General features: G+C 45.9%; 1 protein-coding gene across 4 annotated transcripts in view; it reads left to right on the top strand.

The window, feature by feature from the left end:
- Positions 1–25,934, top strand: part of Txnrd2 (thioredoxin reductase 2) — a 73,896-nt gene that overhangs the window by 35,118 nt on the left and 12,844 nt on the right. For 3 of the 4 annotated variants that reach the window (XM_045132460.1, XM_045132461.1, XM_045132459.1), the window contains exons 9-12: positions 6,471–6,490; positions 7,211–7,302; positions 8,926–9,100; positions 9,747–9,833. In XM_045132460.1, the coding sequence (XP_044988395.1) occupies positions 6,471–6,490; positions 7,211–7,302; positions 8,926–9,100; positions 9,747–9,833 (374 nt within the window). The remainder of the gene's footprint in view (positions 1–6,470; positions 6,491–7,210; positions 7,303–8,925; positions 9,101–9,746; positions 9,834–25,934) is intronic. The other variant, XM_012951739.2, reaches the window with a different exon arrangement.

Consider the following 25,934-nt stretch of genomic DNA (forward strand, 5'->3'; position numbering starts at 1 on the left):
ATATATTTAGAAATGAAATGCGAGAGGAAGCAGAAACAAAAGCATTAACACTATATATATATATATTTGTATAATTTACTTATTTGTAGGCAGAGAGAAAGGGAGAGAATGAGTATGCCAGGGACTCTTGCCACTGCAAACCAACTCCAAATGCATGTAGCACTTTGTTTATCTGGCTTTATGGTGGGTACTGGGAAAATAAATCTGGGCCACAGGGATTGCAAGCAAGCTCCTTGAACCACTAAGCCATCTCCCCAGCCCTTAGTACATTTTATTTTTAGGAAGAGTCGCAGCTGCTTACTTCTAAGTCACTGCTGCTCAATATTCTCAATTCCTGCTTAGCTTTCATTGCCGTTTCACGAGATGTGTTGGTGTACAGTAGAAGGGAGATAGCTCTTTGCCTAGGACTTGACTCCAGACTATATAGTCTTCTGCCCATCTGCCTACATGCAGGGCCTTTGGTGGCTTTCACTATCTAGAGTTTGGCCTAGTGGTAGGCATAAAGGGTTTGGATGGGGCTGACGGGTTCCAGGAAAGCCTAGAGGCCACCCAACCCTCTGCCCCTGCTGTGGAAAAGGTTTTGGGGTGACCTTTCCCTGATGCTGCCTCACTGCAGAGTCTGCTCCTCTGCAGTCTGGATGGCACTTCTTGCACTGGCAGGACCACCAAGTGCCAGGTGCTCCTGTGAGGCTGCCACTCGTGTGAATGTGCCTCCTGGAGAGGGAGTCTGGAACCTTCAGACCAAGAAGCAGACATGGTATTTTGTTAGCCTGGTTTCACAGGCCAGTTTTAATGCTTTTGTTTCTGCTTCCTCTCTCATTTCAGTTCTAAACAAGCAAGCTTGCTCTGTGATTAGGCTAATCTCGTGGTAGTTATAACTCACTGGAAAATGTTGGCACACGGATAGTCATAGGAACAAAGCTCACCCCCAGGACACATACAGAATTGGATTCAAAGCTCACATGATACAGGATGGTGGCTTCTGACTAGGCAGACAAACACTTGGTCTCAGGTTTTTTTGTTTTGTTTTTAACTTTTTTATTGACAACTTCCATAATTATAGACAATAAGCCATGATAATTCCCTCATCTCCTCCACTTTCCCCTTCACAAATTCACCCTCTATCATATCCCATCCTCCTCTCAGTTTGTCTCTCTTTAAAAAAATAAGTTAAAAGATGTTTATTTGTTTACTGGAGAGAGAGAAAGAAGCAGATCGAGGAAGAGAGAATAGGCATGCTGGGGCCTTCAGCAATGGCAAATGAACTCCAGATGAATGTGCCACCTTGTGCATCTGGCTTATATGGGTACTGGGGAATCAAACTTGGGTCCTTAGGTTTCTCAGGCAAGTGCCTTAACCATTAGGCCATATCTCCAGCCTCCTCTCTTTTATTTTTATGTCATCATCTTTTCTCCTATTATGAAAGTCTTGTATAGGTAGTGCCAGGCTCTGCAAAGTCATGGATATTCAGGCCATTTTGTGTCTGGAAGATTGCTTTGTAAGCAGTCTTACCCTTCCTTTGGCTCTTACATTCTTTTTATCACCTCTTCTACAATGGACCCTGGTCTCAGGTTTTTTGTTTTGTTTTGTTTTGTGTTTTTGATATAGAGTCTTGCTGTAGCCAGGCTGACCTGGAATTCACTACCTTGCTCTCTCTTTCTCATATAAATATTAAAAGAATCAATGTAGGATGCTTGCTTGTGAAGCCTGCAGCCTGGGTTTGATTTCTCAGTACCCATGTAAAGCCAGATACACAAAGTGACGCATGTGTCTGGAGTTAGTTTGCAGTAGCAAGATTCCCTGGCATGCCCATTCTCTCCGGAACCCCTCCTCCTTTTTCTTCTTCCTCTTCTCTCTCTCTCTCAAACAAATAAATAATTTTATAAAAATAAAGGGCTGGAGAGATGGCTTAGCAATTAGGCACTTGCCTGTGAAGCCTAAGGACCCAGGTTTGAGGCTTAATTCCCCAGGACCCATGTAAGCCAGATGCACAGGGTGGCACATGCATCTGGGGTTCATTTGCAGTGGCTGGAGACCCTGGCATGCCCATTCTCTCTCTGCCTCTTTCTTTGTCTGCCTTTCACTTTCAAATAAATAAATAAAAATAAATAAAAAATTTAAAAAATACATCCAGCCCCGTTCCCCAAGTCTGCCAGCACTGCTGTCCTCACTGGCTGGCCATGGCTGTTTGGTCACTGCACCTGTATAGTTGCTTCATTGGCCTTTGTTTCCAGACCCTAACCAGGCTACCTGTCTTTGGGAACTCTGACCTGTAATCTGGAGGCTTTTTTTTTTTTTTTTTGAGGAGCATATGTGTGCTGTGGCATGTGTGTAGAAATCAGAGGATAACCACAGGGTTTGGTCCTCTCCTTCCAACTTGTTTGAGGCAAGGCTTTTCATTGTTTGCCACTGAGAAGGCCAGGCTTTCTGGTCCATAAACTTCAGAATTCTCCTGTTTCTCATTGCCATAGGCACCTGGGATTGCAGACATGTGTACTACTTTTGTGTCCATGTGAACTCTAGTTTAACCACTGAACCATGTCTTCAGTCAGGTGTTTTGTTTTTCTGCTTTTTGATGTTGTTTTCTTTCTTTCTTTTTTTTTTGTTTTTTTTTTTTTGTTTGTTTGTTTTTTTGAAGTAGGGTCTCACTTTGGTTCAGGCTGACTTGGAATTCACTATGTAGTCTCAGGGTGGCCTCAAACTCTCGGTGATCCTCCTACCTCTGCCTCCCGAGTACTGGGATTAAAGACGTGCACCACCACGCCTAACCCTGCTTTTTCTTTTGTTTTATTTAATTTTTACTGTTTATTTGCATATGTGTGTGTGCGCGCGTGTGCACACGCATGCACCAGGACCTCTTGCCACAAACAAATGGCAGACACTTGTGCCACTTTTTGCACCTGGCTTACGTGGGTGGCTGGAGAATTGAACCCAGGCAGTCAGGTTTCACAAGCATATGCGTTTAATCACTGAGCCATGTTCCCAGCCCCCCCCCTTTTTTGAGATGGTCTTATGTAGTTGAAGCTGACTTTGAACTCCTAATGTGTCCAGTTCTCTAACCTGACCCAAATGCTTGGATTACAGCCATGCGTTACTGCACCCAGTACTTCAGTGGTTTGAAGAGCGTTCTCTGAGTCTGTGTCTTGTATCCTTCAAAGAATAAAGATCTCCATTGTTGATCAATTAGAGGGAGAGGTGGAGTAAACAAATTCCTGCTGATGGTAATCATGACTCATGAAGACAAGACGTGGCTCTTGTTACAGCTTTAACCACATAGTCAAGAAGCGCCCCACCCGCAGGATTGTCCCACTAGTGCCCACCTTCCATGGGCACGTGTTGCTGGCAGACCTAGTGGCCAAAGGTCTGGGGGCACTTGCAAAGTGGTTATCCCTCCCCCACACATGTTCAGGGTGCTGAAAGGGCTCCACTGGTGCTGATAACAATTCCTAGCTGTCCACTCACCTATCTCCTCTACCCAGCTCCTATACAGGAGGCCCAAAGGGACATGTAGACTGCAGAAATAGAAAAGATTCTCACCAGTTTCAGGAGATCACATTGCTTCATGCTCAGCATTGTGATAAGAGAACCCAGAAATGGCCCAGCATTGGGCTGGATGCTGTAGCTGACCCATTCCCTAGGGAGGATCTACAGGCATGTTCTGAAACAAGTAGGGAGGCCCAGTTGCTGACAGAAGAGCTGCACTGGCTCTGCCTGCCCCTCCCCCAAGTGCTTTGGCAGAGCCAGGAGCAAAGGCCACTGAGTGTTCGATGCTCATTCACTTTCCCACCATCTATTTTGCCTGTGGGACAGGATGATTAAAGCAGCTCAGTCTATTATCACCTTTTTTTTTTTCAAGGTAGGGTTTTGCTGTAGCCTAGGCTGATCTAGAATTGACTATGTAGTCCTAGGCTGGCCTCAAACTCCTCTGCCTCTGCCTCCTGAGTGGTGGGATTAAAGGCATGTGCCACCATGCCTGGAAAATCTTTTCATATCTTAAAGAAAGGCTGGGTGTGGTGCCTCATGCCTTTAATCTCAGCACTCAGGAGGCAGAGGTAGGAGAACTGCTGTGAGTTCAAAGCCAGCCTGAGACTACATAATGAATTCCAGGTCAGCTTGGGCTAGAGGGAGACCCTATTTCAAAAAAGAAAAACAAGGGCTGGAGAGATGGTTTAGCAGTTAAGCGTTTGCCTGTGAAGCCTAAGGACCCTGGTTTGAGGCTCGATTCCCAGAACCCACATTAGCCAGATGTACAAGGGGGCGCACGTGTCTGGAGTTCGTTTGCAATGGCTGGAGACCCTGGCACGCCCATTCTCTTTCACTCTCTGCCTGTTTCTCTCTATCTGTCACTCTCAAATAAATAAATATAAATATAAACAAAAAAAAACTAAATAAAAAAAAAGAAAAAGAAAGGAAGGAAGGGAGGGAAAAGAGAAAGAAAGGAAGGAAGAAAGGGAAAGACAAGCAGGTAGGCTTAGGGGAAATCTGGCTCATTGGTTAAAGATACTTGTTTGCAAGCCAAGTTGACCCAAGTTCCACATTCCTTGGTGATCACATAAAGGTGGATGCAAAGAGGCACATGTGTCTGTAATCCCAGTACTCCTACTGCAATGGGAGGGAGGTGCAGCCAGGAGAATCCAGAAGCTCGCAAGCAGCAGTGGCAAAACAAGAGAGATTGTAACTCAAAAGAAGGTGTAAAAAGAAGAGGGAGAAAACTGAGGTTGCCATGCATAAACTCATATGTGTGTGTGTGTGTGTGTGTGTGTGTGTACACACACACACACACACACACACACATACATATAAGCAAAAAGGCTTAGATCTCTCACTATATAAAATCCAACAGCTGGGCATGGTGGCACATGCCTTTAATCCCAGCACTTGGGAGGCAGAGATAGGAGGATCGCTGTGAGTTCAAGGCCACCCTGAGACTCCATAATGAATTCCAGGTCAGCCTGGGCTAGAGTGAGACCCAACTCGAAAAAACAAAACAAAACAAAAAATAAATAAATAAATCTAAAAAATGGTAGGTTTCAGGTATGGCTTAGTGGTTAAGGCACTTGTCTACAAAGCCTAACAACCCAGGTTCAATTTCCCAGGACCCACATAAAGCCAGATGCATAGAGTGGAGCATGCACCTGGAGTTTGTTTGCAGTGGCTGGAGGCCCTGGAGTGCCCATTCTCTGTCTGTATGTCTGTCTATCTGTCTCCTCTTTATGGCTCTCTGCTTGCCAATAAATAAATACAGATTTTTTTAAAAGTTAGGTTTTGGAAAATGTCTCCATATGAAGATAGTGTTGTACTTGCATGTGGATCTGCATACTTACAGATTCACACATGCACCTTGTGCATGTTTGGCATTGTGTTTATTTGGCATTGCTGGCCCTGTGGGGTCCCTGGAAATCACCTCTGGTCTGTTGGTGGTTCCAGGGTCTCTCCTCACCTTCATATGCTGAGTTGGGGGCGGCCCCAACTGGGGCCATCTTGTACCCAGCCAGCGAGTCACACAGCTCTGTCCTAGCTCCTGTGCAGAAGCTACGTGCCAGATGCTTCTTACAGGACACCTGAAGAAGGATGCTGAGATTCTGCCACCTTTTGAGATGGAATTAAGTTATTAGTGTCTGCTGGGAACAATGCTGACACCAGGCTTCTCCATCCTTAAATCACCTCTTCTTGTTTAAAGACTAAAGGGATGATCTAACAAGCCTACCCATGTGCAGCTGCCCCAGCTGGGAATTTTTGTTCTCTAAGCCCTTTCATGTAAGTGTGCATATATGAGTGTGTGAATACATGTGTATACATGTAGTGTGGTATTGGCTACAGGAGAGGATTTAAGCAACCATTCCCAGTTACAGTGTTAGATGCTCCTGTGCTCCTTAGGTGTCTTCTTTCCTGGCTCTGGGGAGCTGGTCTCTGGGCCCTGGCACAAGTGTGGTGGGGCTGAACAGGCCAGCATGGGCCGTGTCGTTCTGTGGTTGGCGAGTATTCTGCTCACAGAAGCCACTGCCCAGGAGCACGCCCACCAACACACACATAGGCTGTTCCTTTCCGTGTCCTGCCAAGCCATCTCTACTGCCATCTGGTTCTGAGGGCCCCATGGCAAGACTCACCTGTAGGTAAAAGGAAAGCTTTGTGCTTCTGAGAGATGTCTCTCAACATGTCCACAGAAGCCTGGTGTGGCCTGTGCTTTTCATGGGCCAGATGCTATTTGTCACTGACCACACACCCTTCACCACCAGGCAATTTACTGGTTCAATAACACCATTTGTTGTGTTGTATTTCACAGCTGTAATCTCTAGGAAGTGGGCTTTGTACCTGTTTGAACAGTCAGCCTCAGAGCTCACAGGCTCATGAGCACCTGGCAGGAAGGCTATACTTTGTCCCACCCTTGGGACAGCAGAGTGTGCAACTGTGGGTTATGATGGCACTCATTCGTTCATGTCTTGTGTTCTCTCTGTCCATTTGTCTCACAGGTTGGTGGTTGGAGCCAGCTGTATCCTTTGCCATAATGCAGGTTGTCGCCCTAGGAGAAGATGCTCAGTCCCCTGCAGCCCTCTGCTGCTCTTCTTCCTGGAAAGCACTTTGCTGTCTTGGACTTACTGGGCCTCTCAGGCCATTGAGCCTGGGTTTAAGAGACCATTTGAGGCTATAGCTTCCTGGAGGTTCTCCTTGAGCCACACATTGAGCTAGCTGGGGCAGCTGAATGAGCCTCCCGTGAGAGCCGCCCTAAGCTGGCCTGTTCCAGAAGGAGAAGCAGTAAGAACAGGGAGGGTCAAGAGAGGAGCCCCAGGGAGTCTGGGTCAGGCAGGATGTTAGAAGATGAAAGCCCCTACTGGGGCCTCGACCCCCAGGTCACACATAGGTCACAAGTGCTCTGCTTCTCTACCCACGAAGCTGTTCTTCCATGAACCTAGCCAGCAGCTCTCCATCTAAGGTCATCATCCTCTCTCATGGAGACTGAGACTAAACTCCAGAGCCATGTGGAAGCCCTGTGGAGGCAGAAGCCCACTATAGTGTTGGGAGGGTTTAAATCCGGAACTAGAATTGCTCCCATTCCCAGGCTGAGAACTCAAGACTTGGCACAGGGGAATTTTTTGAAGCTTTCAGTTGGAGCCTCCTTTGGGGCTGGCCAGGGGTGAGGAGTAGAGTCTGGGGGCTCCTGCAGTTCTCCTAAAGTCATGATTGGCTAGTGTTTCTTAGCCTACTGCTACAGATGTGGCCCTGGAGTGTGCTGGCTTCCTCACAGGGGTTGGACTAGATACTACAGTCTTGATGCGCAGCATCCCTCTCCGAGGTTTTGACCAGGTAGTGCCCAGAAACCCCCACTCCCATCATGGCTGTCCCCCACAGGGGCCACACTTCTCTACCCACTCGTACTTGTCTCAGGCAGTTGCAGGTATGGGCTGGGAGTGAGGTCGGAATATTCAGAAACAGTCCCTTGAAAGCCAGGTGTGGTAGTGTCAGTGTGTCATTCCAGCATTCGGAAGACTGAGACAGCAGGGTCATGAGGTGAAGGCCAGCCTGCGCTGCATAGCAAGACTCTGCCTCAGAAAGGGAGGAGGAGGGTGAGGAAGAAGTATGAAATAATGGTAGCTCCAGTCACCTGGCATAGACTGAGATAAGATATAGAGTACAAGCTACAATAAGTGTGTGGTTTTCTCTGTGGCCAGTCTGCTCTGGTAAGGCTCTGCCAGCTGGCTGTTAACCTACAGGGTGAGCACCCATCCAAGAAGCCTGTGGGGTCCAGGCTATGGAGACCTCCACATAGCTGGAATTCAGAAACATGGCCTCAGTGTCTATGTAAGGGACAAATAAGCAGAGGTCCTCATCCATGTCTGAGGCATTGAATAGGCTGAGGCATGGAATAGGGTAGTCTTAGAGATGAACTCCTGCACTTTGGAACAATGGAGATATTCTCTATAACTATAAAATTCAAGGAAGCTATGCATGATGGTGCATGCCTTTAATCCCAGCCCTTGGGAGGCAGAGGTAGGAGGATCACCATGAGTTTGATGCTACTCTGGGACTACAGAGTGAATTCTAGGTCAGCCTGAGCTAGTGTGAGACCCTCCCTGGGGGGTGGGGGAATTAAAGGAAAAGACACTCATTAATCCAGGCTCAGTGATGTATAATACTGCTGCAGTCTTGGCTACTGGAGAGGCTGAGCTAGGAAGATCGAGTTCAGGATTTTAGGGCCATTCTGGGCAGTAAGGCAAGAACTCTGTTACAGTTACTTTCTTGTTACTGGGACAAACACCTGACCAGAAACAGCTTATGGGTGGAAAGGGTTTATTTCAGACTTACAGAATCCAGGGGAAATACCATCAATGGCAGGAGAAGTTGGCTTACTTCCATAGATGCATAGCAGAAAGATACCACCAACACCCAGCAAGTGCTAAGAGCCAGAGCTTAAACTAGCTCTTTATACATATTAGAGCTGGACTAAAATATCCACTCCCTAGTGACATCTCTCCAGCAGGCTGCTGTAGATTTAAGTAAGTTGCAACCTTAATCAAGAATACCTCAAACTTGAAAAAGAAGAAGTAGAAGAAGAAGAAAAAGAGGAAGAGGAAGAAGTAGAAGCAGAAGTACAGTAGTAGTAGCTGGGCATGGTGGTGCATGTCTTTAATTCCAGCACTTGGGAGGTAGGAGGCTTGCTGCGAGTTCCAGGCCATTCTGAGACTACATAGTGAATTCCAGGTCAGCCTGGGCCACAGCAAGACCCCACCTTGAAAAAAGAATACTTCAAACTAGGGGACACAAATTCACATTCAAACCACCATAACCCCCATCACAAAAAAGTAGGTCAGCCATTAAAATCTAAGTTTAGGGTCGTCATTTTTTGACAGCAAGGGTAGGGGCCAGGGCCTTTCTAAGCTGGTACTACAGTACCAATCTCCTCATGGTGTGTCCTCTCATGCTTTGCAGCAAATGGCATCTTTCGTCACAGAGTACATGGAGTCTCATGGCACCCAATTCCTAAAAGGCTGCATCCCTTCTTGTGTCAAAAAACTCCCAACTGGCCAATTGCAGGTCACCTGGAAAGACTGTGCATCTGGCAAGGAGGACAAAGGCACCTTTGACACTGTTCTGTGGGCCATAGGTAAGGATGCGGCAAGCCACACACATACTGTCTCTAGTCCTCTGAGGTTCATGGAGACCAAAAGAACCTTCTTCCCTTGAACCAGGGGTCATCAGCTTTCTTCTTTTTGCACCTGGACCCTCCTGCTTGTCTGGCTTCCAAGCACATTAGACGCTGCCTAGGTACCTCATTGACCACACTATAAAAGGCACTGGGCATAGTACCCATACCTGGATGTCTCAAGCACATTGTTCCCTCAGTGTCTTTCTCCCCTTCCATGTGATATTCTGGATATGAAAAACAAGAACGCCTTTAATCCCAGCACTTGGGCTGCAGAGGTAGGAGGATCGCCATGAGTTCAACGCCATCCAGACTGCATAGTGAGTTCCAGGTCAGCCTGGGCTAGAGTGAAACTCTACCTCAAAAAAAAAAAAAAAAAAAAAAAAGAGAGAGAGAGAGACCTGGATGGCATCATCAGTTTGGAAAGACTTGTGAGGCCTTCTGGCTTCCACAGCCATTCATGTTTGTTCAAAAGATTTTAGCACATAAATTCTAGATGTTCCTTACAAGGTTTAAGTCTTGATATAGGTTTTTTTTTTCTTTAAAAAGTAGGTATTTTGCTTTATAATATTATGGTTTGTTTGTGACTCTTCCTCATATGCCTTAGGCTGTTCTCAAGCTGGCTACACTAAGGATGACCTTGAGTTCCTGATCCTCCTGACTCCACTTCTTGTGTGCTGGGAGTGCACAACCAGTTAAGCTAATTGTTTTCAACATAAAAATTTTATTTATATATATATACATATATATATATGTATATATATATTATGCATATTTAAGTCTTAGAAATTGTCATAACATATATGTAATATAAATTTTACCATTGTAACCAGTGTCTAGCTCATTGGCATTAAATACATTCATGTTGTTGTAGAGCTGTCACTACCATCCATCTCCAGAGTTTTTCATCATTCCCACTCTTTTTTTTTTTTTTTTTTTTGACAGAGGAAGGTGAGAGAGAGAGAGAGAGAGAATGGGTATGCCAGGGCCTCTAGCCTCTGCTAACAAACTCTAGATGTGTGCACCCCCTTGTGCATCTGGCTAACGTGTGTCCTAGGGAATTGAACCTGGGTCCTTTGGCTTTGCAGGCAAACTCCTTGACCACTAAGCCATCCGTCCAGCCCCCCACAACTCTTTTTTAAATTAATTTTTTTTTATTTTTTAAGATTTATTTTTATTTATTTATTAGAGAGAGGGAGAGAGTGAGTGAGTAAGTGAGAATGGGCATGCTAGGGCCTCTAGCCATTGCAAAAGAACTCCAGACACATGTACCACCATGTGCATCTGGCTTACATGGGACCTAGAGAATTGAACCTGGGTCCTGAAGCTTCACAGGCATGCTTTTTATCCACTAAGCCATCTCTTCAGACCTTAAATTTTATTTTTATTTAAGACAAAGGAGAGGGAGGGAGGGAATGGGCACGCCAGGGCCTCTAGCCACTGCAAACAAACTCCAAATGCACGTGCCACCTTGTGCATCTGGCTTATGTGGTTCATGGAGAATTGAATCTGGATCCTTAGGCTTTGCAGGCAAGCACCTTAACCACTAAGCCATCTCTCCAGCCCCATTCCCATTCATAAGCTTTATCTTTACTGCATGCTAGCTCTCCCACTCCTTGCACGTACCACTCAACTTTCTATCCGAACTAGATGATAGGCACCTTGTCTAAGTGGACTCATATAGCATTTGTCCTCTGTGCTTGGCCTGAGTCACTTGTTATCCATGTTGTAGCATGTGTCAGAATTTCCTTCCTTTCCAAGGTTAAATAATTTTGTTTATCCATCCCTCTGCTGATGGACATGCAATCTGCTTCTACCTTTTGGTTATTATGAGTAGAATAGTTGTAAATATGGGTGAACACATGCTAGCTGTGTTGATAAGAGGGATAGGGCATGCGGCTCAGTGGTAGAGCACTTGCCTAGCATATTTCAGGCCCTGGCTTCCATCCTAACACCAAGGTGTCAGGGGGCACTATGGTAGGCATTTTGTGACCTTTCCAGAAGCCTTAATTGGAAGATTTTCAAAGGTGGCGTCCAGTGGTAGGGTAGGGGCCTAGGTGGACCAGCTCTCCCTAGCAGGCATGGGCTGGTTGTCTCCACATGTTTGCATCTTCCTTCCTGTTCTTCTTGTAAGCGGTGGGCGGGCCTTTCTTAGGGGTGAAAGTTGAGTAAGTGGGCTGTGTGTAAGAAGCTGTTGCTGGCCATGGCCTCCTTGGCTGCCTCTCTTTCTCATCAGGAAGAAGGGAGGGCACAGACAAAGGAACACTGTCCAAGTTTGGGTCTGTGTGAGGAAGGCTGGGAGGGAAAGCAGAAGCTGATGGGAAGAGCAGTAATCTTTTAAATTTTTTTTTCCATTTACTTATATATTTGAGAGGAAAGAGAGAATGAGCATGCCAGGGCCTCCAGCCACTGCAAACAAACTCCAGATGCACGTACCACCATGTGCATTTGGCTTATGCAGGTATTGGGTCCTTAGGCTTTGCAGGCAAGCACCTTTACTGCTAAGCCATCTCTCTAGCCCAAAAGCAGTAATCTTTTAAGATGCTATCCCTATCACAGACATGCTTAGTCCACGGTGAATGGAGTTCCTGTGGAATAACAAGGAGCCTTATTGATGATGGTGACATTAAGCCTACCACATTCTCATGTGGACATCTGTGCCTACATCATTATGAGTACTTTCTGGTTTGGGCCTCGACTTTTCCTAGCTGCTCTGTCAATCACATGTCAGCATAGGGAACACTCATGACAGTGGTCTTATGGCTTTCTCCCATTTTATCTGGGTCTCTGAGGGTTTCTCTGATGTGACCCAGGACTCAGAAGCCAGGTCACTTTCAGAAGTCTCTTTTGGCTCTATTTCAATGAGACAGGTAATCACAAAGTGGGCCAGAGGGACTGTCCATGGTGCCATTCACCCCTCAGAATAGGACTCCCCAAGAAATAAGGTTGTATCAGAGTAATATGCTTCTGGTAAGACTATTTCTTCTGAGTTGCTCAAATACATGAAAATCATAAATGAAATCAAACCATAGCAGATGGACTCTTGGCTGGTATACAGTAGACATAGAAGCTGGTTGCATGAGTGAGGGTGTATAGTATCCTAGCATAAATCTAGTGCCTCAGGACCCAAAGTTGACCAGTTACCAAAGGAGATGCTCATAGGTCAGATTATAAAGATACATTTTAAGTAAGTTCATTTTGAACCATACAAAATATTAGGTAACATTTTAAACTCATAAGTAAACTGATGTTTGTCTTAAGTGGTTGGTGGCTGTTTTTTTCCCTTTCCCCCATCCTGATAACCTCACCATGTTGTCTTGCTTGCTTGGTTTGGTTTGGTTTGGTTTGGTTTGGTTTGGTTTGGTTTGGTTTGGAGACAGGGCCTCTCTATTTAGGCTGTCTCTGAACTCACAATATAGCTCAGGCCAGCCTTGAAATCATAAGCATGTATCATCATGCCTATGTCTTGCTAGTGGACGAAGGGGTAAGCCACACAGCCAGATGCTGTTGGATGACAATGGCTCATAGAGCCTTTGGAAAGCCTGAGTTCCTCCAGTTCCAGGTGAGTTCCCAGCCTACAAAGTTGCCCTGGCACATGCTTTCCTTCCCCCACTTCGAGTCCGTTCTATTTTTTGTATTTTCAAAAAGAGCATCTCCCAGACAGGCTGGCTGGGTGATTGATGCAGGGGGTGGAAGCTTTTTGCAGTCCTTGGCCTCTGACCTTACTTCCCGAGGGCTGTGGCAGTGGCGGCAACAGTTTCTGGCCTGCCTTCTGGGCGGTGGGGCGGGTGCACGGGCATGTGCTGACTTCACAGCCCCCTCTGAGCCAGGTTTTGTAAACACTCAGCAGCCACTTCCCAGCTTAACAACTGGGAATTTTTTCTGCTTCTTGTGCCGATTAGCCTCTAACAAAGCATTACTTCTACTTGCAATAAGATGGTCCACTCCCCTAGTTTAAAATAACCCCAGAGCTGCAAGTCTGGCTTCTCAAGCATCTCTCACCAAAGCAGCTAGGACTGCATCCCAACAAGAAAAAGGAAGGACACCTTTCTAGTCTCCATTGGTGGTACCCATGCACAGAAGAGGATCTCTAACTGGGCAGGCAAGAACAGTGAAATCGCTGGCATCATGAAGTGGTGCTGCATTTTGGAAGCCCAGCCTTGATCTCCAGTGTTGGATTAAACACATTAGCAGTTAAAGCAGTTAATTACTGTGCAGGGGCCCCTCATTGTTTGTCTCTGAATCACCCGCCCACACCAGGTGTCTCAGATAATAGACTGGGAACCTCAGTGAGGAGGATTTCCTGTCTGCAGATGTGCCGATTACAGCGCTGAGTGAAGACAGTCAGCCTGCACAGGCCCCCGGGCTCCTCTTGGCCCCAGGAGTTAACCAGTTGTGGCCTGAATCTGTGCTGTCAGGGGAGCCTGCCCAGAACTGCCTACAGCAGACACCCCCCACCAAGGCCAGGCTGAGCTCCAGCTGAGATGAGATTTGGTTTTAAGGAAGGAAAGCAGAGGCATGGGGACAGTCTTGGGGGCTCCGCAGCTGATACTGCCCTGCACCTCTAACCACCTAACCCCCACTGTCTGTTTGGATCATTCTCTGTCCCTGTCTCAGAAGATGACAAAGACACTAATACATCTGTCACTGGGCTACTGGACTCCTGCCCAAGGGGGAAAAGTTTGTGGAGGATGGGTCTTGTACCTTTGGGGCCCACAGCCCAAATGGCCATTGTGCCTGCCCTTGCCCCTGTCATGGTAAGTGCTGGGCAGGGCAGTAGTTCTGCCTAAGATTGCTTGGAGTGGCAATGTGGCAAGTAAGATCTGGGTATTTGCTCAACTAAGCAGATAAGGAAAAAAGCAAAGGAAGAACACACCTGACCCTCACCCCAAGACCCTGAGGCCATTTCTTTTTAGTTTTCTTAGACCACTTAGTGTCATCATGGTCATAAGCATTGTTGTTACCCTCATCACCATCTTCATCATCTGAATGTGGCAGAGTGTACTTCTGTGCCTCTAAAATCCTGTGAGGGCAGCCCCCACTTCAGGCCTAGTCCTTAGGCACTAGAGCTAGACTTCACCTCGTCCATCTGACCCCAAGTGGAGGATGCCTCACAAGCTGCTCCCTATTTAGTCCACCCGTGCGACATGTGCACCTGGCTCACAGTGGAGAGATAGAAGGCCCAGATAGACCTTGTTGGGGCTCCCAGTGCTCAAAACGCACACATTGGCCCAGGACAGGTTGAAGTCTGGCTCCCTTCCACTCAGGACTACCTGCTGTCATTTATGTGTTGACTGGCCTCACTCAACTCTGTTCAGCTGATGGCACACTTATGCTTCAGACACAGCCCACTCAAGTCCCTATAAATGCCACCCACCATTTGGTGCTAAGCAGCAAGAGAGGGGTCATGAGGTTATACAAAACTGAGTCCCACAAGGCTGAGAATGATCTGAGCCCAGCAAAAAAGAAAGGCAGCTCAGGAATAGTGCATTCTGAAGGCTTTGAGGGGTGGTTTGGCCCCCAGGAATGCTGAGAAAGAGAGGCATGAACACACCTAGCCTGGAGAACTTCCCCCAACCCCAACATGACAAGTAATGGTGTGCCTTTGAGGACCTCACAGCCATGGGTGGGCCTGGGAAGCATTAAAAGAAAGCCATTCTAGAAGAGAAAAAGACAAAGAGGAGCTGGAGAGATGGCCTAATGGTTAAGGTGCTTGCCTGTGAAGTCTAAGGACTCATGCTCAACACTCCAGGTCCCACATAATCCAGATACCCAGTGATGCAAGTGTGCAAGGTTACACATGTGCACAAGGGGGCGCACACATCTGGCATTCCTTTGCAGTGGCTAGAGGCCCTGGTGCACCCATTCTCTCTCTCCAAAAAAAAAAGACAAAGAGGAGGCCGAAGCTGGGGTGTTCCTTAGTTATGCATGTGTTTAACATGCTTATAGCCCTGAGTTCAGTCCTCAGTATTAAGTAAGCAAATTACAGAGCTATGGTGGCTCTCACTATAATCTCAGATATATACATACATGTATGTATATGTATATGTATGTGTGTATATATATATATGTATGTATGTATGTATAAAGTGAGGATTGCCTTGACTATAGAATAAGATCCTGTCTCATAAAAACAGAAGAAGGGACTAAGGATCTAGCTTATTTGGTAAAGTGCTTGCCTAGCATGCACAAGGCACTGGTTTCACTCCAGCGATGCACAAGCCAAGTGTGGTGATGCATGCCTATATTCCCAGTGCTCGGTTGGGGCAGAAGGGTCAGAAGTTCAAGGAGGGTTCAACTCTGGCCTCTAAAGATGTCAGTCCCTCTGTGCCTGGTCCCAGCTGCTGTGTGGGGCAGACAAGCAATAGGCTAGGTCCTATGTGTGTGTCTGGCACTAAGAGCTTCATAGAACATTTGTCTAGGTTGTTCACACAGGCCTCTGGGGAGCTTTGACCGCCTTGTGGGGTAGCCTCAATGCACACTACTCTGTCCAACCTTGCACTTAAATCTTACCTCATTGCATGAGTTGGTCTTCTCTGTTGAGAACATATGCTTCAGGCTGGTGTGGAATTGAAGAGCATGTTCAATTTTCCTAGAGTTGACCAGAGAGGCACAGGGTGCTGCTGGAGACAAGTCATTTGTATTTCCCTATATATAGCACAGCAGGTAATAATGACTGATGACTGCCCTCTGGGTACATTTTGGCCTCTCTGGTTCCTTCTTGGGATAGTGTCAGCTGTACAAGCATAGTGGTCAGGCCTCTTGGAGCCAACAGCAGTAATTCATTGGACTCTTGGTATGATCTGAAGTGGTCTGGCTCTGCGTGCTGCTTTGTGGGCTGCAGGGCCAGGATTGAGGAGCTGTTCTACTTTAGGGACACTGGAAGTTCCAGAGGAAGCCTGTGGAAGAAGCAGTTCTAAAGGCCAAAGGTTCTCAGCATAAGGCTTCTGGAGCAGAACCTGTAGGCCCACCCCTGCATTTACTCGTAGGAAATGAGAAATTCGTGTTACCCTGGAATTTTTAATTTTATTCATTTTTATTTATTTATTTGACAGCAACAGAGAGAGAAAGAGGCAGAGAGAGAGAGAGAGAGAGAATAGGCGTGCCAGGGTTTCCAGCTACTGCAAATGAACTCCAGATGTGTGTGCCCCCTTGTGCATCTGGCTAACATGGGTCCTGGGGAATGGAGCCTCGAACCTAGGTCTTTAGACTTCACAGGCAAGCACTTAACCACTAAGCTATTTCTCCAGCCCTACCCTGGAATTTTAATGCTCTTGTTTATAGGAAAAAAAATGGCAGAACATCATGCATTGGTTACATACAAAGCTCTTATAAGGCAAGAAAACCAATGAACAAGAGAAAGCAAGAACTGACAATCCACAAAAGAGGAAATATTGTTAATAAGCATAGGGCCAGAAAGTACTGAATTTTACTAATCATCAGAGAAGAGCAAAGTAAAACTGCATGAGAGACAGTGAGCTCAGGCTACAGTCTAAGAATTCCCTGCCATATGCAAGGAAGCCCCCACTCTCCAGTACAGCTGTCTTCCTCTGAGGATCTTCCCTGAAAAACTAAGTTGACATATGACCAAAACTAGTGTCATCCAGAAAACAGTCTCCAGAGCTGACGAATGTGTCCCCTGGGGAGTCGCTTTTTATTGTATGGCCACTACGATACACTGTGTGCTCCTTTGCTACTGGAATGCTGGGTTGTACATGGCTGCTGGCCTACCTCCTGGTTCCTATTCTCTGCTGTCCTCTGGGTCTACACAGTTGAGTTGAGAAGATGTCTGCAATCCCTGATGGGCCTTCATTGTCAACAGGGAGGTTGGACCCAGATTTGAACATGAAGGAGGGAGGAGAACTTGCAGTTGCTGGCTGTGTAAGAGGTCATAGGGCTTATCTTGCTCCCTCTGGCCCCTGCCATAGGAGCTCAGAGGTCAGTCTCCTAGCTATACCTATTTTGTGACTTGTTCCCCAATGTGGAATGCCTGCATAAAAATAGCTCTCTGGCCTCTGGAGCTGTGCTGTGGCAGTACAGTAAAGATCCCAATATGATCACAGTTGCTCTTTTCAGGCATGCATCCTCCTCAGGATACAAAATATTCTTTAAAATCCTGGCCTTGCCAGACATGGTGGCACATGCCTTTAATCCCAACACCCAGGAGGCCAAAGTAGGAGGATTGCTGTGAGTTTAAGGCCAGCTTGAGACTACATAGTGAATTCCAGGTCAGCCTGAGCTAGAGTGACCCAACCTCAAAAAAAAAGGAAAATCTTGGCTTTGAATAGACCATGAAGGGCCTACATTCTGTCCTGTAACTACTTTAAAAATGTTTTTAACTATTTTATTTATTTATTAGAAAGAGAAAGAGAGGGAGGGGAAGAGGGGCAAATAGAATAGGTGCACCAGGGCCTCCATCCACTGCAAACAAACTCCAGATGCATGTGCCACCTTGTGCCTCTGGCTTATGTGGGTACTGGGAAGTCAAACCTGGGTCCTTAAGCTTTACAGGCAAGTGCCTTAACCATTAAGCCATTTTTCCAGCCCCTGTAACTACTTTTTTTTTTGAGAGAGAGAAAGAATGGTGTGCCAGGGTCTTTTAGCCACTGTGAGCAAACTCTAGGTATGTGCACACCCTTGTGGCACATGTGCAACATTGCACACTTGCATCACTGTGTGTCTGGCTACTTGGGACCTGGAGATTCAAACATGCATTCTTAGGCTTTGCAGGCAAGCACCTTAACCACTAAGCAATCTCTCCCCCACCAACACCATAACTACTTTTGAATTTTGCTTAATACCTGTGGATCACCAGTAGGATAAATACATGACAATATTCCTGGAAGATGATAGCAGAGCTAATTCCTGTGTCACAGTGGCTCAGAGGCTGTTGTAACATTGTGTCACTGCAGGTGAAAACAAACCTGTTTAGAGACACAGATCTCACTGTGCTACAGTTGCACATGGTATTCAGTGTAATAAGTGCTGTTCATAATTGTAGCCTAGAAGCAACAGGCTGTGTGTGTGTGTGTGTGTGTGTGTGTGTGTGTGTGTGTGTGTACTGCTGAGCTTCAGGTGTAAGGTAGATCATTTAAGTTTGTGTAAGTACACTCTATGGCCTTCACACAATGACAGAGCCACCCAGTGACATATTTATCAATGTATTCCTTTCATTAAGCATCATATGGCTGCATCTTTATTTCCTTTAGGACCTCAGTATAGGGCTTTCTGGGCACTTGAAAGGGCCATAGTTACTACAGTTACCACAAGGAGCATGAGGAGATGCTCTTGTCTTCACAGGCCTGCAAGGCAGACTTTCAGGGGAGAACATGAACATACTGTGTTCATCATCAGAACCGGCCACTAGCCTTGTCCTTGGTCCTTCCAGCTCCAGCATAGAGGAGCCAGTGAGCATGATGAACTGGACACACTAGCCTGTGAAGAGACATGAGAGCTCAGCCATGAGCCCCAGCCCACAACACTTTCACCACCACCCCCTGCTGCATGCTTCAGCCCTGTCTAAGCGTCCCCAGCTCTTTCCTCTGATGTGGCCTCCCATCTTCCGAGTCTAGACTGATCCCCACTGGTGCCAGTCTGCCAGCCCCCAGTTCCTGTGGCTGAATAGCTCCAAGAGGCTGGAGCCAGGCCCCGCCAACTGGAACAGCTTGGCTTAGCTGAGTCTCTGTGTTTTGACTTCCTGCTCCAAGGTAGCAGCTGGAGACTTAATGTTTCCTTTTCATGGGGACTTCATCTGCCAGATGTTCAGGTGGGCGCCACTCATTTCCTGGCTACTGCATGTAGAAATCTGGTCCCAGTTACCAAGAGCTGTGGAAATTATACCTTTAATTCCAAATCACTTTTGCCATTGGACAGTTGCCTTGAGCTCCTAGGAGCTATAAGCAGGCTGGCCCTGGGGAGCAACCCATTGACCTAGCAGTGCCACACACCCTGATTTTAAGGCAAAATGGACCTTCCTTGACAGCGAAGCCATGACAAAGCCCATATGTTACCCCCTTGTAGGCCCAGAGCTGTGCAGAGTCTGACAAGGTAGCTATACGGAGGCCACTGGAGTCAAGCTTGTTCCCTGCTTGTCCTGAGCATTGTACCCCAAAGCAAGACTGGCTGTAGCTGTGCCTGAGGATGGACATGGTGGCTCAGACACTTCCTGAAAGCCCAGCTCCTCTTGCCTGAGCACCAGAGTTGGGTTGTTTGCTGGGTAGCCAGGGTGTGTATGTGTTAAGGTGGGGTGGAGAGATTGTCATGCAGAAGAGGGCAAGTTGAGGCCTGCATCCTACAAACCTGGCTGCTAGCCCTGCTTTTCCAGACCATATCTGTGTGGTGAAGGGATTATGGGCCACTTCAAGACCCTGAGCAGGACCTTGAACTTGCATGCTGTGGCCACTGGCTCTAGTCAGCATGCTCCTTACACATTATGTAGAGTAAGCTGTCCTGATGGATTCTGGAGACATGGGACCTAGTCTGTCTATGCAGATGTCTTTTGGTGGGAATAGAATTTGAACCTTAGTGACTCAGAAAGCCTGCTGCAGAAGCTGGGTGTGGTGGTGCACGCCTTTTATCCCAGCATTGAGGAGGTTAAGGGAGGAGGGCTGCTGTGAGTTCTACGTCAGCCTGAGACTACACAGTGTATTCCAGGTCAGCCTGGGCTAGAGCAAGACCCTACCTCAAAAAATAAAACAAAAAAGCCTGCTGCTGGAAGAACACAGGGTGGGAAGGAGTAATTAAGTGTTTCACAGACGCCCTGGGATCTAGGGAGGTTGTCCACTGAGGAAAGCCCATGTAGGGGGAAGTTCCAGGTGGTAAGGCCACCTGGGGCCCCACATAGACCAAGAAACCCCATACTGTGAGGTCTCTGTGGGTACCCTGGTCAGTGTGTCTTCCTGCAGGGATGTGGCATCTTTTCATGCTCTATCCTTGATTACATTCTGTTATTTCCTGTCAGCTCTTGGAGCCCAGTCCCCCGGGTGTGGAAGACATTTGGAAATCTAAGTCTGGGCTTAAAGTCACTGAAGAGCCATTTTTGCTGTGGTCAGAGCCCCAAACTTAATATTTTAGAAAAAAGAAACCATGTATTTCCAATTCAGTTTTTTTAATTCAAATTTTATATTATAGAATATTAAGCATTCTTTTTTAAAATTTATTTTTATTTTTGTAGGTTTTTTTTGAGGTAGGGGTCTCGCTCTAGCCCAGGCTAACTGGAAATTCAATATGTGGTCTTAAGGTGCCCTTGACTGAGGTGATCTTCCTACCTCTGCCTCCTGAATGCTGGGATTAAAGGCGTGGGCTACCACACCCTGCTTAACTATTCTTTGTGAATGGCACTTAGAGCTCTTTGCAGCTTTCCTGTCAGATAATGAAACCCAGGGCCTTGTGAATGCCAGGTAAGCACTCTGCCACTCAGTTATAGCCCTAGCTCTGAGAATACATGCATACTGATTGTACTGTACTAAATACCTACATACTAGTGACATAGCAAAGCAGTTCCGACATCTAGGAACAATGCAGATTGCCTAGAGAGTGTTGCGGGCTGTATTAAAATACTCTGCCATGCTGAGCTTGGTGGCACATGCTTTTAATACTAGCACTCCAGAGATAGAGTTAGGATTGCCAGGAGTTTGAGGCCAGCCTGAGAATATAAGGTGAATTTCAAGTCAGCCTGAGCTAGAGGGAGATCCTGTCTCAAAAAGCAAACAAACAAACAAAAAAAAGCCCTCTGCCATGCCATGTTCTACACAGCAGTAAGCATTTATGGATTTGATATCCCAGTGTGTGTGAAGGAAGGAAGATCCTGGATCCACACTCTAAGAATACTGAGGGAGAACTGTAATGAACCTGTTCTCTGCTCTCTCATTAATCTCATGTGCAGTCATGTTCATTTGTATTAGGTTGCTTGAAGTTTCTAGAAATTTTTTCCTGTGCTAATAATTTCTTTTTTTTCTTTTCAATTTTTTTATTAACAACTTTCATGATTTTAAACAATATCCCATGGTTAATAATTTATTTTTATTTTATTTTTTTCTTTTTTTCAAGGCAGGGTCTCACTATAGCCCAGGCTGACTTGAAACTCACTCTGTAGCCTTTTTTTGTTTTTGTTTTTGTTTTTGAGGTAGGGTCTAGCCCAGGCTGACCTGGCATTCACTATGTAATCTCAGGCTGACCTCAAACTCAGTGATCCTCCTACATTGGCTTTACAAGTGCCTGGATTAAAGGCATGTGTAGCTTAATATAGTTTTCTTTTCTTTTTTTTTTTTTTTTGTGGTTTTTCAAGGTAGGGTCTCACTGTGGCCCAGGCTGACCTGGAATTAACTATGTACTCTCAGGATGGCCTCGAACTCACGGAAATCCTCGTAACTCTGCCTCCCGAGTGCTGGGATTAAAGATGTACACCACCACGCCTGGCTAGTTTTATTTTTTAAATATGTAAACCATGTATATGCATAAAACAATTATAAAATGTCACAAAAGGTATTTAGACTAGTCTTATTTGCTTCTCCATCCCTTTGTCCTTTTCTTCTCCTCCCTTCCTTCCTTCCCTTTTTTGTTCCCTTTCTTCCTTCTCTCCTTTCTTCCCTTCTTTCTTCTTTCTCTTTCTTTCTTTTTTTAAATTTAATTTAATTTTTTCTCAATTTTTTAAACATTTTCCATGATTATAAAAAAGTCCCATGGTAATACCCTTCCTCCCCCCTTTTCCCCTTTGAAATTCCATTCTCCATCATATCTCCTTCCCATTTCAATAAGTCTCTCTTTTATTTTGATGTCATGATCTTTCCCTCCTCTTATGATGGTCTTATGTAGGTAGTGTCAGGCACTATGAAGTCATGGATATCGAGGCCATTTTATGTCTGGAGGGAGCACGTTGTAAGGAGTCCTACCCTTCCTTTGGCTTTTACATTCTTTCTGCCATCTCCTCCACATTAGAGCCTTGGAAGGTATGATTGAGATGTTACTCGGTACTCTAGTCACATCTTTCCAGCACCATGATAACTTCTGAGTCATCCCAAGCTCACTGCCATCTGAAAAGAGAAGATTCTCTACCCAAAGTAAGAGTAGCATTAATATAAGGGTACAAATATTAAGAGAAGTGCTTACTGGGCAATTTGATAAGCATAGTATATACACTTATCCAGATGTCAGCAGATGTTATACCCCTAGGGCTCATGATTACCCCTGTTTTAAGTTTTCAGTATCAGGGGTGTATTCCCGCCTTTGGAGCAGGCCTTTAGTCCAATTGGAGGACAGTTGGTTTCCACCATGACAGACATGCCAGTATTACACCCGTTGGCTCATTTGGCCTGGCTGGCCAATTACAAGGCTTGTAGTGTCCACTGTTGAGTATCTTCACTGTTGGTACCTCTTTCTCCCATTGAACTGCATATAGAATGGCTTCTTCCAGCTTTCTGTCAGCTGGTCTACATGGGGGAGATTATCAGCTCAGTTCCAGCAGGATTTCTCAGTGGCCTTGCAGCCCAAGTATGTGGAGTCTTCAGCAATAGGGTCTTACCATCGATTCCTGGTGGGAAACCAAGGGCCTTGGCAATGTCCTATAATGTTTTGGGGGCATCAGGGACCTCCCTGGCCAACAATTCACTGGAAGGTATCCCATCCCTGGCACTGAAAATTTTCTAGCAATGAACTACATCTCCTGAGTGTTCTGTTGTCCAAAACTGGAGGATTCCATATGATTTATTTATATCCTCTTACATTTCCCTCCACCTTCCCTTTACTCAGTTTCCTCCCCTGACCTCACTTTGGTCCTTTTCACCCCCGTTAATCTATTCTTCTACTTACATATATACAATACCAACCTATAAAGTACCCTCCTCCCTTCCTTTCTCTTCCCTTTGTATCGATTTTTTAGCTTTCTGGCCTCTGCTACTGAGTTTTTTCCTTCTCACACAGAAGCCCAATCATCTGTAGCTAGGATCCACATATGAGAGAATACATGTGGCGCTTTGCTTTCTGGGCCTGGGTTACCTCACTTAGTATAATCCTTTACAGATCCGTCCATTTTTCTGTAAATTTCATAACTTCATTTTTCTTTACCACTGAGTAGAACTCCATTGTATAAGTGTGCCATATCTTCATTATCCACTCATCAGTTGAGGGACATCTAGGCTGGTTCCATTTCCCAGCTATTATAAATTGAGTAGCAATAAACATGGTTGAGCATGTACTTCTAAGGAAATGAGATGAGTCCTTAGGATATATGCCTAGGAGTGCTATAGCTCGCTCGCTTCCTTCCTTCCTTCCTTCCCTCCTTCCTTCCTTCCTTCCTTCCTTCCTCCTTCCCTCCTTCCCTCCTTCCTTCCTTCCCTCCTTCCCTCCCTCCCTCCTTCCTTCCCTCCCTCCCTCCATTCCTTTCCTTATTTCTTTCTTTCCTTATTTCTTTTTTCCTGACAGAGTTTCATGTATCCCAGGCTGTCCTCAAACTTGCTATGTATTTAATAAAGGCCATGAGTAACTTATACCCCTGTCTCACCTCCCACACCTAGGTTATGCAGTACTGGGGATTAGACCCAGGGACTTGTGCATGCTAGGCAAGCATACTCTACCAACCAAGTTACATCCCCATCCTATTCCTTTTCTTTCTCACTATGTAACCCTGACAGGCCTGCAACTAACTGTAGCCCAAGCTGGCCTTGAACTTGTGACAATCCTCCTGCCTCAGGTCAGAGTGCTAGGATTGTCACCATACCTGACTTCCTCTTCCCTTTAAATTTTTTTTTTTTTTTTGAGACAAGCACAACAAAGAATTGGCACACCAGGGCCTCCAACAATTGCAGTTGAATTGCAGACACATGCACCATCTTGCACACATGTGTCACCTTGTGCGTCTGACTTATGTGGGACCTCGAAAATTGAGCATGGATCCTTAGGCTTCACAGGCAAGCACCTTAACTGCTAAGTCATCTCTCCAGCCTCCCTCTCTCCTTGTATTCTTTTATTGATTTATTTTGTAAGTGTGTATGTATGTGGGTACATGTGTACATGTATTTCCCCTGTCCTCACAGGAGGGTGGAATACTGTACCTATTCTCCTGCACTCATACTTGCTGGCCCTGTGCTATCCCTGAGGTGCTTTGGTCAGCTGGAATAGCTACCCTTGCTCACATCAGCACAGGAACTCTGCTGAAGTTCATGTAATGGACCAGTTCTGTTATGGGCACATAGCCTTTAGGAGCCTGTAGCCAATGAGACTTTATTTGTCTGGGTTTTATGTTTGCCCCTTTAAAAGATGAGATCACTAAGGAGAAAAGAAGCCTGCCCAGGGTCTCTTATGCATAGAGGGATAGGTGACCCAGGAAGCTGTCTCACCCAGGCAGCTGTCTCCGAAGAGAAAACACCTCTGCATCTGGCTAAAGCAGTGACTGATCCAGTGTGTAGGGTCTAGCAGGGGCCTCAGGTCAGGGAACATTATTCATATTTGCACAGAGCCTAAGAAGTCCTGGCACTGAGGTGAGTAAGGGCTGTGGCCAGGAAAGGGACCAGTAGTAGGCTGGCCCCTAAGTTTCCCAAAGCCTCACCCCAGCTGGTGTCCTTTGAAGCATAACTAATAAGGGTCTTAATCCCCTATGGGGTACCTCTGTGTCTGTAGTTGTCTCACCTTGGGCCATGATGTCTCATCAAAACCAAAGGCACAGGGCTGATGTAGCTCAGGGGTAGAATACTTGCTTAGCATATGTTAGGCCCTGGAATCTAGCACAGCACTGAAAAAAAAAAAAAAAAAAAAAGCAAAAATGAGGTGCTAGAGAGATTGTTCTTTGGTTAAGACACTTGCCTGCAAAGCTTGAAGACACAGGTCACTTCCCCAGTATCCATGTAAAGCAAGTGCACATAGTGGCACATGCATCTAGAATTCGTCTGCAGTGGCTAGAGGCCCTGGTATGCCCGTTCTTTATCTTTCTTTGCTTGAAAAACAGTAAAATCTTAAAAAATATTTAAAGAGAAACAAAAATAATAAAAGAAGGAAGGAAGGATGGACAAACAAGGGCTGGAGAGATGGCTTAGTTGTTAAAGGCACTTGCTTATAAAGCCTGTCAACCCATATTCAATTTCCAGTACTCACATAAAACGAGATGCACAAAGTGGTACATGCATCTGGAGTTTGTTTGCAGTGGCAACAGACCATGGTACTCCTACCCCACCTCTTGTGTGCACATACATGTGTGAGAATAAATAAATAAAATTTAAAAAAAGAAAAACAAAATGGAAAGGTGGAACTATAAAATTGATAAGAGGGAGGGCTTGGGAAATGACTTAGCAATTAAAGGCACTTGCTTGCAAAGCCTGATGGCCTGGGTTTGGTTCACCAGTACCCATGTAAAGCCAGATGCACAAAGTAGTACATGTGTCTGGAGTTCATTTGCAATGGCAAAAGGTCCTGGCACACCCATAAACTTCCTCCTTCTCTCTGTCTCTCTCTCTCCCTCCCTCCCTCCTCTCTCTCTGTCACTTGTCACTCTCATTCTGCTCGCAAATAAATAAGAATATATTTTTAAAAAGAAAATTGCCTGGGCATGAAGTTGCGCACCTTTAATCCCAGGTCTTGGGAGGCAGAAGTAGGAGGATCACCATGAGTTCAAGGCCACCCTGAGACTACATAGTGAATTCCAAGTCAGCCTGGGCTAGAGCAAGACCCTCTCTCAAAATAAATAAATACAAATTTTTAAAAATAGTTTTTAAGTTAGGTATGGTGGCACATGCCTTTAATCCTAGCACTCGGGGGACAGGGGAGGGTAGGAGGGGAGAAGAAGGAAAGGAAGGGGAGGGGAAGGGAA

This window comes from Jaculus jaculus, chromosome 13 (genome assembly GCF_020740685.1).
Source record: "Jaculus jaculus isolate mJacJac1 chromosome 13, mJacJac1.mat.Y.cur, whole genome shotgun sequence".
In the NCBI taxonomy this organism is placed as follows: domain Eukaryota; kingdom Metazoa; phylum Chordata; class Mammalia; order Rodentia; family Dipodidae; genus Jaculus; species Jaculus jaculus.